The following is a 27469-nucleotide window of genomic DNA, read 5'->3' as shown; positions in this document are numbered from 1 at the left end:
AAAAATGCTCAACATCACTCATTATCAGAGAAATGCAAATGAAAGCCACAATGAGGTACCATTTCACACCAGTCAGAATGGCTGCTATCCAAAAGTCTACAAGCAATAAATGCTGGAGAGGGTGTGAAGAAAAGGGAACCCTCTTACACTGTTGGTGGGAATGCAAACTAGTACAGCCGCTATGGAGAACAGTGTGGAGATTCCTTAAAGAACTGGAAATAGAGCTGCCTTATGACCCAGCAATCCCACTGCTGGGCATACACACCGAGGAAACCAGAATTGAAAGAGACACGTGTACCCCAGTGTTCATCGCAGCACTGTTTATAATAGCCAGGACATGGAAGCAACCTAGATGTCCATCAGCAGATGAATGGATAAGAAAGCTGTGGTACATATACACAATGGAGTATTACTCAGCCATTAAAAAGAATACATTTGAATCAATTCTAATGAGGTGGATGAAACTGGAGCCGATTATACAGAGAGAAGTAAGCCAGAAAGAAAAACACCAATACAGTATACTAACGCATACATATGGTATTTAGAAAGAAGGTAACAATAACCCTGTATGCGAGACAGCAAAAGAGATACAGATGTAGTGAACAGTCTTTTGGACTCTCTGGGAGAGGGAGAAGGTGGGATGATTTGGGAGAATGGCATTGAAACATGTCTAATAGCATATATGAAATGAATTGCCAGTCCAGGTTCAATGCATGATACAGGTGCTTGAGGCTGGTGCACTGGGATGACCCAGAGGGATGGTACAGGGAGGGAGGAGGGAGGGGGGTTCAAGATGGGCAACACGTGTATACCTGTGGTGGATTCATGTTGATGTTTGGCAAAACCAATACAATATTTTAAAGTAATTAGCCTCCAATTAAAATAAATAAATTTATATTAAAAAAGAAAAAATATGAGAAGGTTTGTAGATCTGTTCATTTCAGCATTGTTTGTAATTGCAAAATATCAAAAGCAATCTAAATGGCCATACATATAAAAGTGGTTAAACTCTGGCATATTGCACCATTACACAAGAACCAGTTTGAAGAAGCTCTAAATGAGCAAATATAGTACATATTCAGCAAAAAAAAAAAAAAAAAAAGTGATAATATGGCATCACCAACTCAATGGACATGAGTTTGAGAAAAACTCCAGGAGATGGTGAAGAACAGGAAGCAGGAAGCATGGTGAAGTGTTGCAGTCCACAAGGTCACAAAGAATAGGACACAATTTAGCCACTGAACAATTTAACCTCATTATCCAACATATGAGTTTACAATTCGCAAGAATATGTCACAAAAGTTGAATTAAGACAACAAATTAAAAGACCAGGGAAAAATTTTTCCTATGCTCCTCATTGTCCAAGCTCTGTGCACAGAGGAACCAGTGTTTGTAGAAGACAGGACATAACACATTTAGATGACCTTGGATTCAGATCACAGTGTGGATCTCAGGTGGAAACCAGCAAGGGAAGAGAAGTTCACAAAATACAGTGAGTGACAGCAGGTTGTCCAGGTTGCCCAGAACCTAAAGTGGTTAAACCTGCAAGAAATTAAGGGCCCAACAGGAAGAGATATTATTTTCATTTCAACAGACAATCCAAACTTTATACATATAAAATACTGTCTCAAGAAACATTCTCTGTCCATTATTTACCAAATATCTTTATAAGCTAAATTCCATATGTTATAGAATTGATGCAACTTCTATTAATCTATATATTTTTATCAGACTCCCAAGAGAAAAAGTATGCATTCATACATAGAATTTGTGAGAAGGCTGAGATGAGAGCTCTACATTCCTATTCACGAACATGTAGCACTTCCTTTTCTTACTTCTGTCCATGTGAAGAGGAGGAAAATGAAACGGAGAAGACATCACCATAGGGATCATACCATCATTGAGCTGTCACCTGAGTTAAGTTCTGAAAAAGATTCCCAGTACCAGAGTAGAGAGGACTGAGTCTTGAAACATAGTTTCTGAATCCATAATGAGACCTTGAATGCCCAGAGAAGTAGGCAGGGTTTGTTAGACAAGAAAGTTATTTATGTTTTAATGATGCCCATATGAGGCATGAGAGGAGCTCCCCCATGTTCTAGGAAGACCTACAAGACCTTTTAGAACCAACACCCAAAAAAGATGTCCTTTTCATTAGAGGGGACCGGAATGCAAAAGTAGGAAGTCAAGAAATGCCTGGGGTAACAGGCAAATTTGGCCTTGGAGTACAGAATGAAGCAGGGCAAAGGCTAATAGAGTTTTGCCAAGAGAACACACTGGTCATAGCAACACCCTCTTCCAACAACACAAGAGAAGACTCTACACATGAACATCACCAGATAGTCAACACCTAAATCAGATGGATTATATTCTTTGCAGCCAAAGATGGAGAAGCTCTATACAGTCAGGAAAAACAAGACTGGGAGGTGACTGTGGCTCAGATCATGAACTCTTTGTTGCCAAATTCAGACTTAAATTGAAGAAAGTAGGAAAAACCACTACACCATTCAGGTATGACCAAAAGAAAATCCCTGTGAAAAGAAGAGAAGCGAAAAGCAAAGAAGAAAAGGAAAGATATTCCCATTTGAATGCAGAGTTCCAAAGAATAGCAAGGAGACATAAGAAAGCCTTCTTCAGCGATCAATGCAAAGAAATAGAGGAAAACAGTAGAATTCTCTTCAAGAATATTGGAGATACCAAGGGAAAATTTCATGCAAAGATGGGCTCAATAAAGGACAGAAATGGTATGGACCTAACAGAAGCAGAAGATATTAAGAAGAGGTGGCAAGAATGCACAGAAGAGGTGTACAAAAAAGATCTTCATGACCCAGATAATCATGATGGTGTGATCACTCGCCTAGAGCCAGAATCCTGGAATGTGAAGTCAAGCGGGCCTTAGAAAGCATCACTACGAACAAAGATTGTGGAGGTGATGGAATTCCAGTTGAGGTGTTTCAAATCCTGAAAGATGATGCTGTGAAAGTGCTGCACTCAATATGCCAGCACATTTGGAACACTCAGCAGCGGCCACAGGACTGGAAACGGTCAGTTTTCATTCCAATCCCAAAGAAAGTCAATGCCAAAGAATGCTCAAACTCCCGCACAATTGCACTCATCTCACGTGCTAGTAAAGTAATGCTCAAAATTCTCCAAGCCAGGCTTCAGCAATACGTGAACCATGAACTTCCAGATATTCAAGCTGGTTTTTGAAAAGGCAGAGGAACCAGAGATCAAATTGCCAACATCTGCTGGATCATGGAAAAAGCAAGAGAATTCTAGAAAAACATCTATTTCTGCTTTATTGACTATGCCAAAGCCTTTGACTGTGTGGATCACAATAAACTGTGGGGAATTCTGAAAGAGATGGGAATACCAGAACACCTGACCTGCTTCTTCAGAAACCTGTAAGCAGGTCAGGAAGCAATGGTTAGAACTGGACATGGAACAACAGGCTGGTTCCAAATAGGAAAAGGAGTACATCAAGGCTGTATATTGTCACCCTGCTTATTTCACTTATATGCAGAGTACATCATGAGAAACGCTGGACGGGAAGAAACACAAGCTGGAATCAAGATTGGCGGGAGAAATATCAATAATGTCAGATATGCAGATGACACGACCCTTATGGCAGAAAGTGAAGAGGAGCTAAAAAGCCTCTTGATGAAAGTGAAAGAGGAGAGCAAAAAAGTTGGCTTAAAGCTCAACATTCAGAAAACGAAGATCATGGCATCCAGTCCCATCACTTCATGGGAAATAGATGGGGAAACAGTGGAGACAGTGTCAGACTTTATATTTTGGGGCTCCAGAATCACTCCAGATGGTGACTGCAGCCATGAAATTTAAAGACGCTTACTCCTTGGAAGAACTCTTATGACCAACCTAGGTAGCATATTCAAAAGCAGAGACATTACTTTGCCGACTAAGGTCCCTCTAGTCAAGGCTATGGTTTTTCCAGTGGTCATGTATGGATGTGAGAGTTAGTCTATAAAGAAAGCTGAGCACTGAAGAATTGATGCCTTTGCACTCTGTGTTGGAGAAGACTCTTGAGAGTCCTTTGGACTGCAAAGACATCCAAACAGTCCATCCTAAATGAAATCAGTCCTGAGTGTTCATTGGAAGGACTGATCCTGAAGCTGAAACTCCAATACTTTGGTCACCTGATGTGAAGAACTGACTCATTGGAAGAGACCGTGATGCTGGAAAGATTGAAGGTGGGAGGAGAAGGGGACAAGAGAGGATGAGATAGTTGGATGGCATCACTGACTCAATGGACATGAGTTGAGTAAACTCCGGGAGTTCATGATGGACAGGGAGGTCTGGCATGCTACGATTTATGGGGTGTAAGGCTCGGAGAACCACACTCTGAAAAGGACACTCAGGGACAACCTCTAGTGGACTGACAAAGTTTATTATCCAATTGTGTAGTTTTATGATTTTTAGGGAATAGAGCATAAGGCTGACTTGCACGTAGTCATTCCAGATAAACATTAAAGCATTCAAGCATAAAATACAGTTCCTATCGCCCAAGCCATAACATAGCTTTGGCGAAACTCTAAAGGGATTCTTATCATGAAACAACAGTCCTTGCTCTCAGATACAGGTGGTCAGAAGGAAACCTTCGAACGCCTCAAGGCCGGGCGTATTGACCCTTCGTCATCCGTTCCCAGCCTTGGGCACTCAGTGAACGCTTATAACCCTTTGCTACGCTGGTCCTAGCTTCCAACCTTCATCATGAGTGGAGCAAATACATTTTCAGTATTTGCTTAAAGCCTTCCAGCTCCTCCACAATGGGGTAACAGTCGGACATGACTGAGTGACTGAACTGAACTGAACTGATTTTCATCTCAATGAGTGGGACATTTCATGACATCAGGAGACAGAAAGCAAAGAGCTTGATGCTCTTTTATTTTAAGACAGTGCTATGCAGCATTCATATATTCCCACATCTCTTCCAGTCTTTTGCCTAAGGTGGGGTAACTTTTATTGTTTTTCAGTTGCTCAGTCATGTCTGACTCTTTACAACCCCATGGACTGCCGCTCACCTGGCTTCCCTTTCCATCACCAACTGCTGGAGCCTACTCAAACTCATGTCCATCATGTCAGTGATTCCATTCAACTATCTCATCCTCTGCCTTCCCCTTGTCGTCCTGACTTCAATCTTCCCCAGTATCAGTGTCTTTTCAAATGAGTCAACTCTTTGCATCAGGTGGCCAAGGTTTGGAGCTTCAGCCTCAGCATCTGTCCTTCCAATGAATATTCAGAATTGATTTCCATTAGTATTGACTGGTTTGATGTCCTTGCAGTCGTTGGACTCTCGAGAGTCTTCTCCAACATTACAGTTCAAAAGCATCAATTATTCAGTGCTCAGGCTCCTTTTTGGTCCAACTCTCACATCCATACAAGAATACTGGATTAACCATAGCTTTGACTATATGGACCTTTGTTGGCTTTCAGTTCAGTTCAGTTCGTCACTCAGTCGTGTCCGACTCTTTGCGACCCCATGAATTGCAGAACGCCAGGCCTCCCTGTCCATCACCAACTCCCAGAGTTCACTCAGACTCACATCCATCAAGTCAGTGATGCCATCCAGCCATCTCATCCTCTGTCGTCCCCTTCTCCTCCTTCCCCAATCCCTCCCAGCATCAGAGTCTTTTCCAATGAGTCAACTCTTCGCATGAGGTGGCCAAAGTACTGGAGTTTCAACTTTAGCATCATTCCCGCCAAGGAAATCCCAGGGCTGATCTCCTTTAGAATGGACCGGTTGGATCTCCTTGCCGTCCAAGGGACTCTCAAGAGTCTTCTCCAACACCACAGTTCAAAAGCATCAATTCTTCGGCGCTCAGCCTTCTTCACAGTCCAACTCTCACATCCATACATGACCAGTGGTAAAACCATAGCCTTGACTAGACGGACCTTAGTCGGCAAAGTAACGTCTCTGCTTTTGAATATGCTATCTAGGTTGGTCATAACTTTTCTTCCAAGGAGTAAGCGTCTTTTAATTTCATGGCTGCAGTCACCATAGTAATGTAAAAAGTAATGTCTCTGTTTTTAATATGCTGTCTAGGTTTGTCATGGCTTTAGACAGTAATTCAGGCCATCCTGGAGCCCATGTCAGAGGAGCTCTCTTGTCCAAAGGTGCCCCATGGGAAGATCTATTTATATTTATAAAACTATGATTTTATAGTTCAAAATAGTCACTGTCACTTAGAGACTTATTTTCCATTTTTTTTCCCTGGGATGAATGCAGATTTGGGGGACCAGGATTTGTGTATTTGGGGAGTTCACTTTCGGTGAAGCATAAATAAAGACTCAAACTGAATCATGTCACTGTACGGTAGAAATTAACACACTGTAAATCAACCCTACTTTAATATCTTATTTTTTAAAAATAAAATAATTTAAAAGTGAATAGTCAAGTTTTTGAAATCTGTCAAATCTTCTAACATATTTCCTCTCAGCTTTCAGTTTTTCTTCTTCTGATAATCATTGAATGTTAGCGTGAGCAATAATTTTGGCGTAACTAAAACTATAGTAATGTAAGACACTCCTCTGTGTTGAACTAGTGAACTAGAATTGCACAATCCAGTTACTCTTTTATGACATCTGTTGTCTTCTGGATGGATACAGATAGGAACTGTGTCATGGAATCTCTGTGCACTTTGGATCATCAACCACTTTGCCCAGAATATTCTGAGTGAATGACAAGACATTAAAAGTGTTAATTCCATTTTCAGCAGTATCTTGGTATAAAGTTGACTCTTTGACAATGCCATAATATAAACTAACACTTAAATATTTGAGATTCATTTTTTATAAAACTGTCAAAAATAGAGTCTTAAAATGACAGATGAATCAAGAAAGATTTTGACCTATGGCCAATTCATATTGATGTTTGGCAGAAACCTACAACATTTCTGTAAAGCAATTATCCTTCAATTAAAAAATAAAGGAATAAAAAAATCTTGACATGGAGAAAATTCCGGAAATAAATTTCTCATTTAAAAAATTAAATATACCCATTTCCTTTGGCATGTGATGACATGCAACCAACTACATTTTTTATGGAAAATCTGTGTCTTAATATGAGTTCATATCTTCTCCTTCCTAATTTGAAGTATTAAAAAATATTCTTTTAAGATATCATGGTGAGATTAGAGGATCCGTTTTTTAAGCAGTCCATATTTGAGGGCATTCAAGGTGGGACATGCCATGGCTTTCCTGAAACATTGGGGTATGTTTTACTGGGATCTGTAAACCAAGGGAGTAGGAGAGGAATAAGCAAACAGACAGAGGTGGGATTCTAGGGATCAGCCCAAATCCGCTATAGTAGCAGCTTGTGGAGAAAGAGTTTGAAAGATGTGTTGGGACATGAGTCATGGATTTCAAGACAGGTAGAGTCTTGAAGGTTATTATTAGGCTTGCCCAGAGCTGTGTTAGAGGACCATCTCTCTGATGGCAAGAGGAGAGAATAAAGTGGATATTGGAGATAGAGATCAAAGGCTGTTGCTATGGGTTAGAAGGCATGATTGATATAGTTCTAACACTGAAGGCTTATGTGAAAGGGTCATTCAGGAATTCAATTTTCTTTCAGTTTGATGTTCTGTACCCACTAAGATATTTTGCTTACCTACAAGGTCAGAACTTGACTACTGTGAAATCTGTAATTCAGACAATAAGAAGGGAAACACAGGTTGGCCAAGTATAGGCCCAGCATTCTACAGCTCCATTCCACAGAGACACACATGTGCTTCTGCTCATATTCCACTTTCAAACTTAATCATGTGTCCAGACTTAGCTGTGAAGTGCTGGAAAAATATAATCTCTGCCATTTTTCCATTAGCTCACTTGTAGAACAGAATCACACAATATTTAGAGCTGAAAGGTATACAACAATGCATGTGTGTGCTCAGTTGCTCAGTTGTGTCCAGCTCTTGGCCACCCCATGGACTGTAGCTCACCAGGCTCCTCCATCCTTGGAATTTTCCAGGCAAGAATTCTGGAGTAGGGTGCTGTTTCCTCCTCCAGGGGATCTTGTCAACCCAGGCATCAAACCTGCGTCTCTTGCATCTCCTCTGTTGGCAGTCAGATTCCTTACTACTAGCACCACCTGGGAAGCCCCATTTATGAGCATGGCCACTATTAAAAAATAGGAAATAACAAATATTGATGATCATATGAAGAAATTGGAGCTCTTGTGAATTGTGAGTGGAAATGAAAAATTATACAGCTCCTATGGAAAACTGTACAGTGAGTCCTCAAACAAAGTAGAGTTATCATAAGAGCCAGAAATTGCTCTACTGGGTACATGTCCAGAAGAATTAAAAGCAGTATCTCAAAGAGAAGTATTCACACTGAGCATTTTTCACAATAGTCAAGAGATGAAAATAAAACATATGCCTGTATCAACAGATGAATGTATAAAAAAATGCTGTAGATACACACAAGGAAAATATTAGCTTTAAGAAAGAAAAATCTTGCCACATGCTATAACATGGGTTAACCATGAAACCATTATTTTAATTAAAATAGCCTGGCTACAAAAGCTAGCAATACTTTCTGATTCTACTTACATAAAATATGTAAGGTAGTTCAAACTCATATAAACAGAAGGTGGGATGGTGGTTGTGAAGGGCTAGGGTAAGAGGGTAATGAGAAATTGTTCAGTAGGTATAGAGTTTTGGTTTTGCAGGATAAATAAGCTCTGGAGATCTGTTCCACAATGATGTGAATATAATTAACACTTAAATATATTTAATTTGTACACTTAAAATAGTGTAGAATTTGTTATTTGTTTTTAATTACAAATAAACAGGAAAAATAATAAGGCAAATTCAAATATGACTTTGAAAAGAATTATAGAAAACTACACAATACTGAAAGACTAAAAAATGGTTTTAAATAAAGTAGCAATCCATACTTAAATATAAAAACAATTAACTAAAAATAGTATCTATAAGTCATTTGTATTTTCCTGTTATATGTGACATAATCCCAATTATGGAGGAATTTCACAAAATGATCCTAATTGTCACTAAGAATTTGTGGGTAAGAAGAACCAAAACATATATTCCAAAGAATTCACTAAATTATTGAAACAACATATAAATGATAGTTATTTGAAGTGTTTTACTGAGTTTACTAGGATGAACAGACAGGACAGAATACATGGTCGAGAAATAAAGTTAAATATTAATTAGAACAGTCAGGCTATTTTAAAAAATACTTAAAATTCAATCTATTTCCTATAACTAACATAAATTCCTCATGGGGTAAAGCTTTAAATGTTCTAATCTGAGATCTTGAGACTACTATGTGGATAACAGTGCTCCTCCCTCCTATCCTTTCCATTCCTTTCTTTTTATTACTTGAGTACAAGTCAATCTCACCCCCTAGATTAAGCTGTATTTAGGGCTACGACTATGTCCAATTGATCTTTACACACCCTTCTGCACCTAGCACAGGTGCACACAAGTACATATGTTTCCTATACATACACATATATTGCAGATTATTTTCTCATGTGCTGTCTTGATTCCTGTCTATATGAGACTTAGTGCCTCCAGCTGAATAACGTCCCTGGTATTGAGTACACTAGAACAGGCTGCATGAAGTTTTTCACATGTCAAGCCATTTAATATAAAAACATTCCAAACCTAAAATTCAGAGTCTGTTCTATGGAAACTAAAATTTGGACAGCATTTGAAAACATTAAGCATTTATACACATACAAAGGTTTAATGCAATAATACTAACCTGCAAACTAACTTGATCTGTGGCTATTTTTAGAATAATGTAAATGTTCTAGAGACTGCAACTCCACATATACAGGAAAGTGAGGAATTACAGCTTCCTCCTAGCCAGGATTTAGAAAAGAATGTCCCTAGGAAATATTTCAAGCAGCTTGAGAGACACACATGCGCACACACACACAAACAAACAAAAAAAACCCACAAAACTGCACATAACCCATTGTACTAATCAGGAAGGAGCTGGTTTCCTAACATCTAGTCCATTTCTGAGAAACTAAGCTTGCTTTCGCTTTTGACTGGCATGTGTTCAATAGAACAGTTGCAAGCTGTCCTTAATTGACAGAACAAAGTGCTGTCTCATAAGAAAAAGTAGAGGAGAGTCAGAGACTATTTACTTTGCAACATGACTAATTGGAATGTCAGTTAGTATAGTAAGGCCACAGCACCACAGTGTTTCAGTACACTTTTGCAAATACAGAGCCATGGCAGGCAAAAGGGTGAAGGGGATTGAGTTACAAACCTCCGTTTATATAATGCATAAACCACAGTAATGTAATATACTGAATAAGCTATATGGTCAATGATACTTTAATAACTTTGCAAGGGCACTGATGGTTACAGATTTATTGTGATGATAGTTCCATAATGTAGCATATAAGTCATTATGTAGTACACTTGAAACTAATGTAATATTGTAAATCAACTATATTTCAATAAAGAAGTTATTGTATAAAATGTAAGAACAATATATCAGCATTCAGTTCAGCTGAGTCACTTAGTTGTGTCCGACTCTTTGCGACCCCATTGACTACAGCTTGCCTGGTCTCCCTGTTCATCACCAACTCCCAGAGTTTACTCAAACTCATGTCCGCTGAGTTGGTGATGTCATCTAACTGTCTCATCCTCTCTCGTCCCCTTTTCCTCCTGCCTTCAATCTTTCCCAGCGTCAGGGTCTTTTCCAGTGAGTCAGTTCTTTGCATCAGGTGGCTAAAGTATTGGAGTTTCAGCTTCAGAATCAGTCCTTCCAATGAATATTCAGAATTGATTTCCTTTAGGATGGACTGGTTGGATCTCCTTGCAGTCCAAGGGACTCTCAAGAGTCTTCTCCAACACCCCAGTTCAAAAGCATCAATTCTTCAGCGCTGAGCTTTCTTTAGAGTCCAACTCTCACATCCATACATGACTACTGGAAAGACCATAGCCTTGGCTAGACGGACCTTTGTCAGCAAAGTAATGTCTCTGTTTTTTAATATGCTGTCTAGGTTGGTCATAACTTTTCTTCCAAGGAGCAAGCGTCTTTTAATTTCATGGCTGCAGTCACCACCTGCAGTGATTTTGGAGCCCCAAAAAGTAGTCTGTCACTGTTTCCACTGTTTTCCCATCTATTTGCCATGAAGTGATGGGACCAGATGCCATGATCTTAGTTTTCTGAATGTGGAGCTTTAAACCAACTTTTTCACTCTCCTCTTTCACTTTCATCAAGAGGCTCTTTACTTCTTTGCTTCTGCCATAATGTTGGTGACATCTGCATATCTGAGGTTATTGATATTTCTCCTGGCAATCTTGATTCCAGCTTGTGCTTCATCCAGCCCAGCATTTCTCATGATGTACTCTGCATAGAAGTTAAATAAGCAGGGTGACAATATACAACCTTGATGTACTCCTTTCCCTATTTGGAACCAATTCATTGTTCCATGTTCAATTCTAACTGTTGCTTCCTGACCAGCATATGGATTTCTCAGGAGGCAGGTCAGGTGGTCTGGTATTCCCATCTCTTGAAGAATTTCCCATAGTTTGTTGTGATCTACACAAAGGCTTTGGCATAGTCAATGAAGCAGAAGTAGATTTACATATATATAAAACATAAAATATATAATTTTAAAATGTAAGTAAATTAACAAATAAATTAAATGCTTTACATAAGCATTTTAATATTTCTTCTATACTTCAAGTTAGCAAATCGTGTTGTTACTCTCATATTTGAAGTTGTTTTATATTTAGTCACATATAATACCCATTGAGCTTATACTCTCAGTCAAACTGTGTTTTAAGCGCTGGAGATACATTAGTTTGACACAAGGAATCAATGCTTTTATGAACTTGAATTTCAGGTAGTCATAGGGAAAAGTAAACAAAACAAAACAAAACAGGATGATAGGATGGAGATTACCAATCATGGAAGACCTCAATGAGAAGATACTATTTAGCTGAGACCAACAGAACAAGAAGGAACCAGTCTTGCCAAGACCTGGCATAAGACAGGTTCACATGAAGCAAATTGTTATACACAGATTGCTAAGACAAGAGGAACCTGAGTGTGTTCCAACAAGTGAAAGTGCAAGTGTTAGTCACTCAGTTGTGTCTGACTCTTTGTGACTCCATGAACTGTAGCCCACCAGGCTCCTCTGTCCATGGGATTCTCCAGGCAAGAATACTGGAGTGGGTAGCCATTCTCTTCTCCAGGGGATCTTCCAGACTCAGGGATCAAACCAAGATCTCCCACATTGCAGGCAGTTTCTTTACCATCTGAACCACCAGGGAAGCCCTTCCAGCAAATGGAAGACCCAGATAAATCATATTTTTCAAAGCAAGTTGAAGTACTTCTTACCCAGAGACACTTTAAAAGATAATAACAAAGAAGAAAAGAAAATAATTTAACAAATGGAATTATTTGTTAAATAATAACAAAACAAAATAAAATAATTAAAACAATTCCATTTGTTAAACTTCAGACACTGGCTTCCAGGTGGGGAGAAATTTACCATGAGATCAGAAGAACTTCTTATAAATATTTCCCTTCCTCCTTGAATACCTCCCTTCCTCCTCACTTTCCTATTCCCTCCTTCAGAAGCCCTGTTGAAGAGGAGAAAAAGAAGAGTTTAATGGCAAATATAGTTTCAAACTCACATCCCACCTTTATGACATGCTTAGTGAATTTGACCAGGCATATTATTTACCCTCCCTCAAGGCTTCTTGTTTTTTCACTGTAAGATGGAGACAAGACCACTTATTTTGCATGATTTTACTCAGGATTGAATTAGACTTGTAAAATGTGTGCTCCTTAGAACAATCAAGAAAAATAAAGCTGTTACTTCTACTGCTATTCACTGAACAGACAAGGAAAGGCAGTATATTGGAGAGGTTAAACAGGAAGGTTTGGAAACAAGAATGATTTCGTTCAGATTATTTACAGTGCTGTAATATGAGACAAGATATTAAGTCTTCCTGTGTCTCAGTTTCTATAAAATGGTGGGAAAATGTCTGTTATGAGATATCAATATTTAACCCACATAGAACCATCAGCACAATGCGTGGAACATGTGTGCAACACACAGAACTCCTTTCTGCCTGGGCAGTTGGTGTTAAGTTCCAGGGGCTGTGTGTTCATAAATGTGTAAGATGTGTCTTTTTCCTCACTTATGGCATGCATAAATGAGGAGCCAGGTCCACTGTGTGTCCATTATTTAAGGAAATTAAACCTAAAAATTAATATGCTTCCTCTTCTAGGCTTCCTAAACTGATCCCCAATTCTGAGACACATTCTATTACACTTAAGTATCTAGTAGACACTTTTCAAAATATTAAATGATCTCTAAGATATCTTTCAAAAAAATTAATGTGAAGGTTCTAGTTGAGAAATTGTGTGAAACCCATCTTCCCTCATACTAGGACAGCTTCCAAAAATTCCTTTTATGGTTGAGTCATTGCTTTGCTCTCAGTGCTTTCAGTTTCATATTACTCTAAAGCTGTTAAAGAGGTTGCTTTACTTCCATCTGGTTGCTGAAGGAAAGCAAGCAAGACCTAGGATACGAGTGGGTGAAACAGAAGTCTAAACATCTAGTGAGAGACAGAGAAGTTGCAGAACCACTCCACCTAAGCTGGGAAGAAAACAGGTAAGAACTCCATTTTCTCCTCAGAGCATTTTTCCCTCCAGTGCTAAAGGAGCCCTGCTCTGGGAGAAGGAGACCATGATAAGATTAGTGCAGGGGTGGGAAGGGGTCTGCAAGTGTTCATTAGTTTTCTAAAAAATGATCAGCATTGTATGATGGAGGGAACCCAAAACTGGTGCTCTATGAGGACCTAGAGGGTTTGGATGGGGAGGTAGGTGGGAGGACAACTTGGCAGCAGGGGATATGTATACTTACGGCTGATTCATGCTTATGTATGGCAGAACCCATCACAATATTGTAGAGTAATTTTCCTCTAATTAAAAATAAAATAAAAAAAATTTTTTAAATGACCAGCATCAGGACAGGCTGCTGCTCATCCTGACATGAGACACAGGTTGGATGACATCCTGGTGTTATCAAGTGGCAGCATGTCCTGGGTCATGACTGTGCTTGTGTGGAATTACTGGGCTAATATGCAGTGGGAACAAAACCAAGAATCTACACTGGTCTGCTTGCTGATGGACCTGGCCACGTGCTCAGGCCAGCTCTGTGTGTGAAACCAGGTGAAAAGCCCGGTGCCCCAGGGCCCCACAGAAGACGTGGGCTGCCTCGCTTTTCTGAGTCTAAAACTGGGATGATGACCTAGGGCTTTTGGTGACAGAGTGTGCGGCTCTAAAGCACATGTTCCAGCTATCTTGCGTGTTTAGTTTAGGTTCTGTGAGTGCATTGCTATTTACCCCCTGAAATCATGTGCACAACACTCTGCTTTGTAACTGGACTTGTATTATCTCTTTTTTCTGTCACCACCCATTTCATGTTAGCTGCATGGTTAGTCAGCTTATCATTAAATTAACTCTGAATCACTTTAGCGGCCTGTGAAGCGGCCTGTGAGGTAACTAGTCCATTTTGTGGTCTTTTGCCACACTGTTTTTATAATTTGCATCATTGGCTAATTAGTTGATATTTAAAATTCTTTGACGATTTCTCTGTGGTTTCATGCTTGATTTCTTTCTGAATATTTGTAAAAGAACAGTTCTGTATGTTTTCCTTGCTGTTGGAGTTCTCAGACGGTGGGTCTGCTTTCATCATTGGTTTTCATTTCCTGTCTCATCCTGTTGTCTGCTTAGTCGTCATCAATCCAGACCCACCCCGCCACCCCTCATCCTCGAGGCTGTAGTTTACCCATCCATCTCCCCTCCCCCGTCCCCTCACTTGCTCTGGTCATAGCTGTGCTTTGGTCCAGAGCGTGTGTCCCCTTAGTTGGGTTTGTGCTTTGTCTTCATGTCTCATTAAATGGTGTTTTTCCCCCATAGCAGTAAGTTGAATTGGTGTATCACTAAGCAGTTACAGGAGAAGGCAATGGCACCCCACTCCAGTACTCTTGCCTGGAAAATCCCATGGACGGAGGAGCCTGGTAGGCTGCAGTCCACGGGGTTGCACAGAGTCGGACACGACTGAAGCGACTTAGCAGTAGCAGCTGATAGCTTGAAATGAATGAGTATTGCCCTTCTCTTTGCTGATGTTGTCTGTGTTGACTGGGGCACAGTTATATTACCAATGTCTTTATTATATTTGTTCAATACTGATTTGACTGCAGCTAAGAAACTGACAGGGTGACAAATATGTTATTTTCATGAGAAGGAAATCATACTAAATGAGATGTAGTGGTAACAGCCACCTGACTCTCTGAAGACAGAGAAAAACCTGAAAACCAAAGTGAAAGATACAGATTCATGAAGACACCTAAAGGGTTAATGCGGCCACAATAGGGAAAGTGGAGATGTGCTGCTTGCAAACAAGATGTTCTGTCAAGGAGACGGACACAGCCTTGAGATTGATGGTCCCTTGCAAATAAGGGAACATTCCCTTCTTGTGATAAGGGCTCTGGACAGACTCTGCAGAAGGCCGGAATTTCACTCCCCTTTGCTGTACGATAACATGTATGCACCTGCACTGTACTGAAAAGGCTTATTTATACAGTCTGGAATTCTGCCGAGGGGGCTTTATAATAATAAACGGCAATTAGTTTGCCCAGTTGTTCCTCTGGCCAGAGTGGTGTCCTGTCTGTCTCTTGTGTGTCTCGTATGTCTCATGTATTTTGTGTCATTTCACTCGTAATCACCAGTAATCTACAACACCATACTCTTCAGCCCTACTTGTGAACTTTGTTTCAAAGTGGACTTCTTACTTTGGAAATACCACAGGTTTCACTACATTCAATTTCTTGGTGCCAACTCGAGGATGTCTTACGCCTTAGGAGTGGAATTCAACCCCACTACTTTACTAAACACCTTCCTCTTTAAAGACTCTACCATGGTGCAATGCTAAAGGCACCATCATTGTTTACTTTGCCCTTTGCCTTCTAGCAATTCTTCCGCTGACTTCCTTGGCTTGGCACTAGCTCCCTTTATCACCTACCCTCTGACAGCTCTCTCTCCTTTTCAGCTTCTCCCCTCCCTTTTTGCCTCCCCATCCCTCTCTCCTTATTTCTACCCCTCTTCCTTCTCTTCCTGTTTCACTTCTCTTCTACAACATGGGGAAAAAGAACAAAACAGAAAACTTAGAATTGTATGGCTGGAAATGTAGCTATTTCCTTTCAACCACTTTTTTCTCTAGCTCTCCTGATATGCTTCCTGATCTTTTAATCTTTATTTCATTGTCCTTTTTTCCCTTACAAACACACACATATATGTATATACAAACAATTTTCAGCGACATGCATATTTTCAGTTGTGAGGTTTATCCCCACCTTGTTGTAGGCTATTTATTCTGAAGGTAATAAATTTTAACTTTCAGATCCCTTGCTTCCACAAGCCAAGGTTTTGGAAGAGTCTTGATCCATGTGTTTCACAAGGTTACATATTTTTTATAAAATTTGCTAAAGTAAGTTCTGCTTCTAGCATAGCAGTGTGAGAAGTTCTGGTGGACACTTATTACAGTAGAAATAAGGATAACTAATGAGAAAAACATGCATTTCAAATCATTAGAAATTGTTCAGAGAGATATATATATATCAAGCAATGAACATTTATTCATGAAATTCCTTATTCATAGTAAGAATTAGTGAATAAATAAATAGCAAATCTCTCAAGAGGAGGCAATGGCAACCCACTCCAGTGCTCTAGCCTGGAAAATCCCATGGATGGAGGAGACTGGTAGGCTGCAGTCCATGGGGTCGCTAAGAGTCAGACATGACTGAGCGACTTCACTTTCACTTTTCACTTTCATGCATTGGAGAAGGAAATGGCAACCCGCTCCAGTGTTCTTGCCTGGAGAATCCCTGGGACGGGGAGCCTGATGGGCTGCCCTCTATGGGGTCGCACAGAGTCAGACATGACTGAAGCGACTTAGCAGCAGCAGCAGCATACATAGTAAGTACAACAAATCTCTCTGAATCCTATTCTATTTTACACTTAATGTCTAGTATAACTTTTTAAATGAGAATCCAAAAGGAAAGATTTACATGTAAACTAAATGGAAGATTTTGTGCATGAGGGTGGCTGAATGTTGGCTGATAAGTCACTGTCAAATCAATATTTTTAATGAACTACTCTGATTGTACTTCTGTAACTTTCTAAAAGGAGGCAGATCTTTCCCTCATCTCTCTCACTGTTGACAAACAACTTTTGGCCATGTTGGGGGATTCTATGATTCCTCCTTCTGAATGCAAAATAACCTCATGAAAGTTCTTGATCTGTTTAGACTGGAAATTCTAATTTATCCCGTATCTTCCCTTGCAGACAAAGGGACATGGCCTCAGAGATCCACATGACAGGCCCAGAGTGCCTCATTGAGAACACTAATAGGAGACTGCTGGTTAATCCAAAAGCCCTGAAGATCCTGTCTGCCGTCAGGCAGCCTGTTGTGGTGGTGGCTATTGTGGGGCTCTACCGCACAGGCAAGTCCTACCTGATGAACAAGCTGGCTGGGAAGAACAAGGGTGAGTGGCCCCAGCAGAGCCCAGCCAAGTCTCTCTGTCCATCCACACCCCCAGCATGTAGTGATGTGAAGAGAGGAAGTGAGAGACCTGGGAGGGATACTGAAAGCTAACTTTCAGTCCACAGTTATGTTATTATCGTCACTACGACCTGAAAGAATCAGCTCACACTCTTTGCACTTTGCCTTAGTTTCTTTTTTAAAAGCATAAGTTGTTCCTTTCCTAGAAAGACTAATGTGGTAATAAAAAATAGGTAATGTATATATCAGTAAACTACAAGACTCTTACAAAGATATTCATGTAGTAAGAACATTTTCCACTGATCTTTAAGATTTAAAAAAATGTTTAAATTTGTATTGGCTATTCTTTTCTTCAACTGTTGTAAGATATACATAAAACTTACCACAAAATTTATCACTGTAACTGTTTTTAAAAATTCTGTGGTATTAAGTTAATTCACACTGTTGTGTAAACTTCACCAACATGCATCTCCATAAACTTCCTCCAAAAGGAACTCTGTACCCCTATAAACAATAATGCCCCAGCCACCTTGACAACCACCCTTCTATACTGTATATAAATTTGACTGGTCTCTTACAAGAGGAATTAGACATGAGTGTCCTTTAACAATTGGCTTATTTCACTGAGGATAATGTCTTCAAGGTCCAACAATGTTGTAGCATGTATCAAATTCTCTTCCTTTTAAAGGCTGAATAATTGTATGTGATACTAATTTGTTTATCCAGTCATCTAGGTGATGGACATTTGGACTGTTTCCTTGTTTTGGCTACTATGAATACTGTTACTAAGAACATGGGTTCATAAACATCTGTTCACGTCCTCACTTTCACTTCCATTATACACCAAGAAGTGGAACTGCTGGATCATATGACAATACTGTGCTCATTTTTTAAAGAAATGGCCATACTGCTTTCCACAGAAAAGTGAAAGTGTAAGTCATTTAGCCACGTCCAACTCTTTGGGACCCCATGGACTGTAGCCTGCCAGGCTCCTCTGTCCATGGAATTCTCTAGGCAAGAATATTGGAGTGGGTAGCTGTTCCCTTCTCCAGCAAATCTTCCCAACCCAAGAATCAAACCCAGGTCTCCAGCATTGCAGGCAGATTCTCTAACAGCTGAGCTACAAGGGAAGTCCCATTCTGGTGCTTACATTCGGGTGGAAATGTAAAACTATACCATTATAATTTCTCACCAGAAACACACAATGGTTTGAATTTCTCCATGTTCTCATCAACACTTGTTATATTCTGGATTTTTCATAGTGGCCATCCTAAAGGGCATAAAATAGTATTTCATTGTGGGTTTTTTTTTTAAATAAAAATTATTTAATATTGTCAAATTCATTCAATGTTAAATTTTCCAACTTTCTTATAAATATTAGTCAACTTTCAGGATTCACTAAGATCTACACTAGTGCTTTAAGTACAGTTGATTTACAATATTGTGTTAATGTCAGGTGTATAGTAAAGTGACTCAGTTATATCTATACATGTTTCCAATTACTTTCCAATATTGGTTGTTACAAGACACTGTGGTTTTGTTTTGTACATCTCTAACAACTAGGAATGTTGAGCATGTTTTCATATGTTTATTGATCACTTGAATAATTTCTTTGGAGAAATGTATATTCAATTCCTCTGCTCATTCTTTTATTTGGGATGATCTTTAGTTTGCTTATTTGTGTTGCATTGTAGGACTTCTTTATATATTCTGGATATCAATCCCTTATCAGATTCATAACTAGCAAATATTTTCTTCCATTCTGAGTTACATACCTAAATCTGTAAAAAGTGTCCTTTCATACACAAAAATTTTAATTTTGATCAAATCCAACTTATGTATTTTTATTTTGCTATTTGTGTTTTGGGTATCATATCCAAGAAATCATTACCAAATCCAACATCGTGAAGTTCTTCTGTATGTTTTAGCTCTAACATCTAGGTCTTTAAGGGCTTCCCTAGTGTCTCAGAGGGTAAAGCACCTGCCTGTAGTGCGGGAGACCTGGGTTCAGTCCCTGGGTCGGGAATGTGGGAGACGTGGGTTCAATCCCTGGGTTGGGAAGATCCCCTGCAGAAGGAAATGGCAACCCACTCCAGTACTCTTGCCTGGAAAATCCCATGGTTGGAGGAGCCTGGTGGGCTACAGTTCATGGGGTCGCAAAGAATTGGACACTACTGAGCAACTTCACTTTCACTTTCATTTTCTTGTAGGTCTTTGGTTCATTTTGGTTAATTTTTGTGGAAGGAATGATTTCTGTCTTTCACCGTTCAGTATAATGTTGGCTGTATCTTTTTTTAATACAATCATTATTATTATTTACTATGTTGAGATCATTACCTATTATTTCTAGCTTGTTGATTGCTTTTATCATGAAAGGTATTTAATCTTTTCATGTATTCAATATTCTAATTGCCCTGTTTCTCTGATTGTAAGTAAGATTAATACTTCTTGTGGTTTCAGTTCTCCTAAACTTGATTTAAGAGATGTTTTAGGACTTGTTAACGGTCATCTCAACTTCCAGAACCACCTAATATTAAAACTCTACCCTCTCTTTTCCCCATGCCCCCTTGCAGGCTTCTCTCTGGGCTCCACAGTGCAGTCTCACACGAAGGGCATCTGGATGTGGTGTGTGCCTCATCCCGAGAAGCCAAACCGTACTCTAATTCTGCTTGATACTGAGGGTCTGGGGGATGTGGAGAAGGTAAGGAATGAGGATTCCAATTTGGACTAAGCCCCTCATGTCTGTGTATTCTCTACACTATTTAATTTTCCTTTAAATAAGACCTTTACTTAACCATGTTTTTTTCATTTCTGTTTACATGCCATGAAACCAAGTTTAGCAACCAGGGGTCAGGAGAACATTCATAAGGCAGAATCCTAGAAGAAGAGCATAGTGGTCTGTAGACAGTGTTCTAATTAATAAAAAGCTATAACCTAAGCCATATAACCCAGATGCATAATGGTAAAACAAACAAATTCAACGTAATGAATAAAAATCCAATGCAGTGAAAAAATAAATTCAACCTAATCTTATCCTGCAAAGAACTTTAGTTAAGGATTTAGCTTCTGAAGTGCCATACTCATGGATTTAAAGTCTATCAGTACCTCAATGACCTTAGCAAGTTATTCTGATCTATAAAACAGATGTAATAGATCTACACTTGCCTCTGATATTGTTTGAATATTTAGAAGATAAGAAGTGGAAACTGTTAGGTGAACAACAATTGTGTAATGGGATAAATACAACTATTATTGCCCCCATATGAAGATAATTGTTCTGTAAAAATAAAGAGAAAAAATTAAATTTGAATTATATTTAAGCCCTTAGAATGTCCACCTGCAATGACTATTTGTTTTGCAACTACCTTCCAATGATCATAAGAGTCCAGTGAGCATCAGGGTAAACCGAAAACACTAATTACAAAACTATTCAAATTTCAAGTCCTATTAACAGTCATTTTTGCTGGGATTTAGTTTCATCTTATAGGTCATTTGTCTCAAAGAAAAAAAAAAAAACCACTCTAGTTACATGAGCATCCTTTTACTACTGCTCATCAGGAAAGTGCCATAAGAATGAAACACAGTCCTGGTAAAATATGTTCTGATTTCCAGGGTGACAACCAGAATGACTCCTGGATCTTTGCCCTAGCGATACTCTTGAGCAGCACTTTCGTGTACAATAGTATGGGAACTATCAACCAGCAGGCCATGGACCAACTGCAGTATCCTTTTGGGATCCAAAGCACATCAAAGTCAGAGGGGAGACCAAACTTTAAAAAACAGCTGACTAACCATGAATCCTGGTGAAACAAACATGAGAAATATAAAAAAGAATTCAATGGCAAGGGGAAAATCCTATAACCTACCGAAGAATTGATACTTGGGATACTTGGGTTAAGAACAAAGGAGAAACAAGGCTTTGTATGTGGAACTAATATAGGATGAGGGGGGTACTCTTCATACATGCCGGTTTTCCTTATATTGCTACTCAGCTATGTGACAGAGCTGACAGATAGGATCAGGGCAAGATCCTCACCTGATGTGGATGAGGTTGAGGATTCAGCTGACTTTGTGAGCTTCTTTCCAGACTTCGTATGGACACTGAGGGATTTCTCCCTAAACTTGGAAGCAGATGGACAGTCCATCACAGCAGACGAGTACCTGGAGAATTCACTCAAGCTTAGGAAAGGTAAAGGGGACTTAGAATTGGTAAACAGATGACAAAACACTAAAACTATTGTTCCTTAGTTTTCTGTCAACAGTCGTCTTCTACTTATAGTTTCTATTTCTTCTCAAGGGGTGATTACTAAGAAGTAATGCTTGTTACTAAGAAGTTACTAAGAAGTAATGCTGAATTAATAGATTTGGCTTTAGATTATTTTTCTCCCTGTTCTAAGAATAAATTTCTTTTTCTTTCACCTTGCCCTGTGCTGTGATTAGATGGATATCTCCATGCTTAGGGCTTGTGGTGCTGTAATTAGCCAAAGAGTAGGAGTAGAATGGTCATTTATTTGAAGAAAAGAAATGCAGGCATGCACCATCCACAGTTAAGGGCTGGCAAAGGATTGTCACAGGCAAATATTGTCCAATCTAGCCTGCCAGATGGTATTATAAATAAGATTTTATTGGAATAATGTTGTACCCATTCATTTATAGTTTCTCTATGACTGCTTTTAGGCTACAATAGGAGACTTGAGTACTCAGAAAAGAGACCATCTGGCTTGCAAAGTCTAAAATATTTATTGTTTGACCATTTACAGGAAGTGTTTGCAAGACCCTACATTAGGTAAATTCCTTTTTTCTTCCTCCAGGTACCAGCCCAAAAGATAAAACTTTTAATATGCCTCGACTCTGTATCCGAAAGTTCTTCCCAAAGAAGAAATGCTTCATCTTTGATCGGCCCACTGATAGGAAGAAATTGGGCCAGCTTGAGGAACTGTGTGACGATCAGCTGGATCCCGAATTTGTGCAACAAGCTGCAGTCTTCTGTTCTTACATCTTTAGCAATTCCAAAACTAAAACTCTCTCAGGAGGCATCAAGGTGGATGGCCCTCGTGAGTCCTCTTCCCAGTCTTCACTCTCACTGTTAAGACTAGAGAATGGTGTGATAGCATCCATGTAGCTTCAACTTTGAAAAGTGCACATCTACTGCTATTATCGTGATAAATTCTAGGTGGCACCAACACTTCTGTTGGGTTTTATTAGTCAGACTTCATAGTTGAGAAAAGACACAAAAGGCAAAGAATAAAAGCTCTGAGAGTGGACAATTGTCCTAGTAAACTGGACCTGCCCTGTCCAACATGGTTTTCACTAGACAAGTGTGCCTATCTAAATTTAAATGTAGCTAATAAAAAATATAGAAATTTAACATGCTGATCACACAGCTATGTCTCAAGAGCTCACACTACCTGAAGCTAGTGGCTCCCACCCTGGAGAGCACACACAGAGTACTTCCAACATCACAGAAAGGTCTCCTATAATGCTCTGCTAGAATAAGCAAAATGGAGGGCTCATTTTGATTTGCTCCACAAATTTTAATCAAATGTTTCCCATGGACTTACAAGGGCTGATGATACAGACATAAATGAGAGAAATATGGTTTCTGGCCTAACAATGCCTGCTGCTAAAGTGAATGCACTGAATGAATGCCGGACTTCGCTATCTAGAACAGAGGTTCTCTACCTTTGATATATTTATGCCACTTGAGGATCTTGCCAAAGAGGAGGGTCTAAGTCAGTCAAACTGGGACAGAGGCTGGGAGTCTGCATTTTTAGCAGGTTTTCAGATGCTGCTGAGGCATTGATGCTGTAAGACAAGTGGTTGGTAATAGACATTAGAATTACACAGAAGAGAAAGTTTCCTCACTCCACATAAAATAAACATCATCATTTGTTCTCTATTGTAGGTCTAGGGACCCTGGTGCAGACCTATGTCAATGCCATCAACAGTGGGGATCTGCCCTGCATGGAGAATGCAGTCCTGGCCTTGGCTGAGATTGAGAACTCGGCTGCAGTACAAAAGGCCATTGCCCACTATGACCAGCAGATGGGCCAGAAGCTGCAGCTGCCCACAGAAACCCTCCAGGAGCTACTGGAGCTGCACAGGGCCACTGAGAAAGAGACCATTGAAGTCTTCATGAGGAGTTCCTTCAAAGATACAGACCAATTATTTCAAAAAGAATTAGCGGTAATTTTTTTCTCAAGTTTATATAGCTTAGGTTCTTAGAAAGTAAAATAATAGAAGAAAATGAGATGGGTGCTTATTTTGAGAAAAGTAATTCTCACTAGATATTTAAGTGGTGAAAACCAATCTGTGTTATCATAAGAAGAACCACTTTTTTATGATATATCTTATTATGAACTGAAACATTTTTCTTTCATGAATAAACAAATATTCTTCCCTATAGTTTCATTACATGCATATATAAGTAGCAGAGCTTCTAATCAAATTACATGCTCATTGTTATAAGACTCACTGGATATTTTGGCAATAAAGAAAATGTTAGTTTTAGTTATCACAAGCAGACTTACATTGAGCCACATTAATTTCATATGCAGTCACTGATCCAATGTGAAAAGCCGGAGTGTATCTCCAAAGGTGTACCATATAGCTAGTAATCACTGCTCTGAAGGTTACCCCATGGTGAAAGGGCTTTAGTAAAAGTCAGAATCTGGAGGAAGGATATGGTCCTGTTGAGTGCCTATAAGTCTGTCTAGAGGTCAGAGACCTTTTTAACTTTTATTTTTTGAGAAGCTTTTCCAGAAATTTCAACATCAAGCTAACATCTTTTCACTCCTCTGTTTATTAACATTTCCTATTGTTTTGCATTAAAGGCCCAGCTAGACAAAAAACGAGACGACTTTTGTAATCAGAATCGTAAAGCATCATCAGATCGTTGCTCTGCTTTACTGAAGGATATTTTCAGTCCTCTAGAAGAAGATGTGAAACAGGGGATTTATTCGAAATCAGGGGGCTATCGCCTCTTCATTGAGAAGATGCAAGAGTTGAAGAAGAAGTATCTTCAGGAGCCCAGGAAGGGCACACAGGTAAGCAAGGTTGATACACTCTCATTCAATAAACACTGCAAGGAGCCTGTTACACCAGGTATAACCTATGTGCTCATCCAAGAGTCTGCACTCAATTAACAATTGAGTTATAAACTGGATTACCAGATGTATCCAAAATTTCAAATAATGTCATCATTTATCACTCTGACTGTGGCTCCCTTCAACTCCACACTTTCCTCCCTCCCATTTTCCCTCTACCCCCTTTATTCAGATCCCCTTTCTCCATGATGCCTTCATTCTCGAACAAGCTCACGCCATATGGGACCATAGCACCAACAGCTCCAAAATCAGAGCTTTCAGTCAAAAGAACAGAGGATTACTATTTACATATATATCAACCTCTTATAAAGGATTCTGCTTGGGAGGGCACCTTGCTTGGCCAGTCTGGAGCATGTGCTCAGCCCAGTGATAGGGAATCTGACCACCAGGCACACCAGGGCCAAGAGGAACAGTTCCTAGAGGGAAAAGTGGTGGGCAAACAGGAATAAGTGCTTACAGCCATTTCCTACTACTAACCCCATTTTTTCCGGGACCCAGGCTGACGAGATTCTTCAGGAATACTTGAAGTCCAAGGAGTCTGTGACTGATGCAATTCTACAAACAGACCAGACACTTTCAGAGAAGGAAAAGTTGATTGAAGGTGAGGAGCCAGTCAAGAGACTAGACAGCCCTGAAAGCTCTTAAAAGTTCTAACTAACTCTGCTGGGTAAACCTAGGAGCCTCACACTGTAGCAACAGGATAAAAGATGTTTCTTACTTGGTAAAGTCATTTCTGAGTAGGGCATATGAAGTCAGTAGCAACAGTGATAGGTAATTTTAGATGGAAGAAGCAACTTGGTCTCCACATACATTTTTCTTTTTCCTCTTCCTCCTGACAGTGGAACGCATGAAAGCTGAATGTGCACAGGCTGCAGCAAAAATGCTGGAGGAAATGCAAATAAGGAACCAGCAGATGATGGAGCAGAAAGAAAAGAGCTATCAGGAACATGTGAAACAACTGACTGAGAAGATGGAGAGGGATAGGGCCCAGTTACTGGAAGAGCAAGAGAGAACTCTTGCTCTCAAACTGCAGGTATTTAATTGCAACACTGTGTGGTTCCTATTATTCTGTTTTCCTGCCACACTCCCTGTTCACATACGTGGCACAGCAGTGAGAACATGAAGCCCAGAAGAAAGACCTTGCTTGCTCACTTGTACTTTTCAATCTTTTTTGCCTGCCTGAACTGGCCCCTATAATATCTCATTGTTAAAAGATTTTATTGCAGCTATGTCATACCCAGTCCTTTTTCACTATATCTGTCAATCAGTAATAGCTATTATCTGCCAAGCATTATTTTTTTTAATGGTCTTATCCTTATCTCTTACTTAGTACTATACGAAGCAAGAACTGTTATGTCCCTATTACTTTGGAAATTAAACAGAGGTTCAGATAAGACTAAATAGTTTTATTAGGTCACAATGCTTGGAAAGATACATGAACTGTCTTTGCTACTTAGAGGAATGTATGATTTTTTTCCTGTCACACCTGGGATGAATTTTAGCTCTAAGGAAACCTTCATAAGTAGAAGGATTCCTTAAATCTTACACCACTGTATCCATCTGTTACTCCTACTTTTTTCTGTTCCCTGCTTCTAGTGTGTTTTAAGTTGGGAATATTATGTGGAGAAATTCAGTATGGTCAAGTCTGGTACCCTGATACTCCCTCACCTATATTTTGCTCCCACCGCCACCAAGTTGTAGAAGCTTAGATCAAATTTCCTGATCTAAGATTCAGACTGCATCAGATTTTGAAAATTATTTTTTAATTTCTCTATTATATGTGTATGTGTGTGTATTTAAAAATCAAAATGCATAGGGAAACATTTCATTAAGATTGCCCGCAAAGCTTGATACAATTAATGGGAGAAAAAATTAGAAGGATAATTGAGATTCACCACCATATCAGGAGATAAGAGTCAAAAATATTTCTTAATTCAAGACGACTCAGGAAAAGTAATCACAGAGCTAGAAGCCTCAAGAGCAATAATAATGAAAATTAATGATGGACAAAATTTCAAGAAGACATTAAATATTTTTTTAATCTATGAAATGTGGAAACTAGACAGAAGTTAGAGATTTTCTTAATGATACACGTTATTCAGTCCCCATTTGTATTTTTTTAGGAACAGTCCCGACTACTACAGGAAGGATTCCAAGAGGAGCAAAGACGACTTCAAAATGAAATACAGAATCTCCAGAAGATTATGAATAAGCCAAGCCCCTCATGTGTCCTAAGCTAAAGAATTAAAGAATAGAGCTTTCCTGGTAACTCTTATCAAAGGCATCACTCAAGAAGTTTAAAACTAAGAAAAGTGTCACCATGTTTGATAATATTTAGGTTTTGCATTTTTATTACACTAAAATGTGCAAAGACATGCAGCACTATAATTGAAATCACGTGTATCATCCTCACAATATTGTCAACTGTGTAACAAGATGCATTTCACCTCTGTGCCAGCACAGGAGACATCATAAACTAATACCATCAGGAGCTGCTTCTTCCAGATGACCACTAGTTAGACAAGTGGATACTGAGCAAAGTCTTAGGTCCAAGTCTTGGGACATAGTTGGTCATGACTTTCACCAAGTACACAAGAGGTTCCAATATCAGGGACAACCATTCTAGCGTCTTAGTGAAGATAGTATATGGTGTCCCATTGTTTCCAGACTGCACAGACTGTCAGCAGTGATGTGATTCCTGGGCCTGGGAGTGGGCAATGCTTAGTGGTGAATTTCAAGCTAAAGTAAATCACCTTACACAGTGATCTAG

At 39.4% G+C, this 27469-nt stretch overlaps 1 protein-coding gene across 2 annotated transcripts in view; it reads left to right on the top strand.

The window, feature by feature from the left end:
• The window catches only part of LOC138443852 (guanylate-binding protein 1-like), a 166628-nt gene extending 139660 nt beyond the window's left edge, over window positions 1-26968 (top strand). The window contains exons 1-11 of one of the 2 annotated variants that reach the window (XM_069596918.1): window positions 13445-13639; window positions 17377-17576; window positions 20167-20294; window positions 21206-21315; window positions 21586-21782; window positions 22405-22647; window positions 23499-23779; window positions 24427-24639; window positions 25198-25300; window positions 25539-25732; window positions 26823-26968. In XM_069596918.1, coding sequence (XP_069453019.1) covers window positions 17387-17576; window positions 20167-20294; window positions 21206-21315; window positions 21586-21782; window positions 22405-22647; window positions 23499-23779; window positions 24427-24639; window positions 25198-25300; window positions 25539-25732; window positions 26823-26939 — 1776 coding nt within the window. In that variant the 5' untranslated portion in view covers window positions 13445-13639; window positions 17377-17386 and the 3' untranslated portion in view covers window positions 26940-26968. Of the gene's footprint in view, window positions 1-13444; window positions 13640-17376; window positions 17577-20166; window positions 20295-21205; window positions 21316-21585; window positions 21783-22404; window positions 22648-23498; window positions 23780-24426; window positions 24640-25197; window positions 25301-25538; window positions 25733-26822 lie in introns of those variants that run through there. The other variant, XM_069596923.1, reaches the window with a different exon arrangement.
• Window positions 26969-27469: the final 501 nt, after the last annotated feature.

This window comes from Ovis canadensis, chromosome 1, assembly GCF_042477335.2.
Source record: "Ovis canadensis isolate MfBH-ARS-UI-01 breed Bighorn chromosome 1, ARS-UI_OviCan_v2, whole genome shotgun sequence".
In the NCBI taxonomy this organism is placed as follows: Eukaryota; Metazoa; Chordata; class Mammalia; order Artiodactyla; family Bovidae; genus Ovis; species Ovis canadensis.
This window is presented reverse-complemented; position numbering and strand designations above follow the sequence as displayed.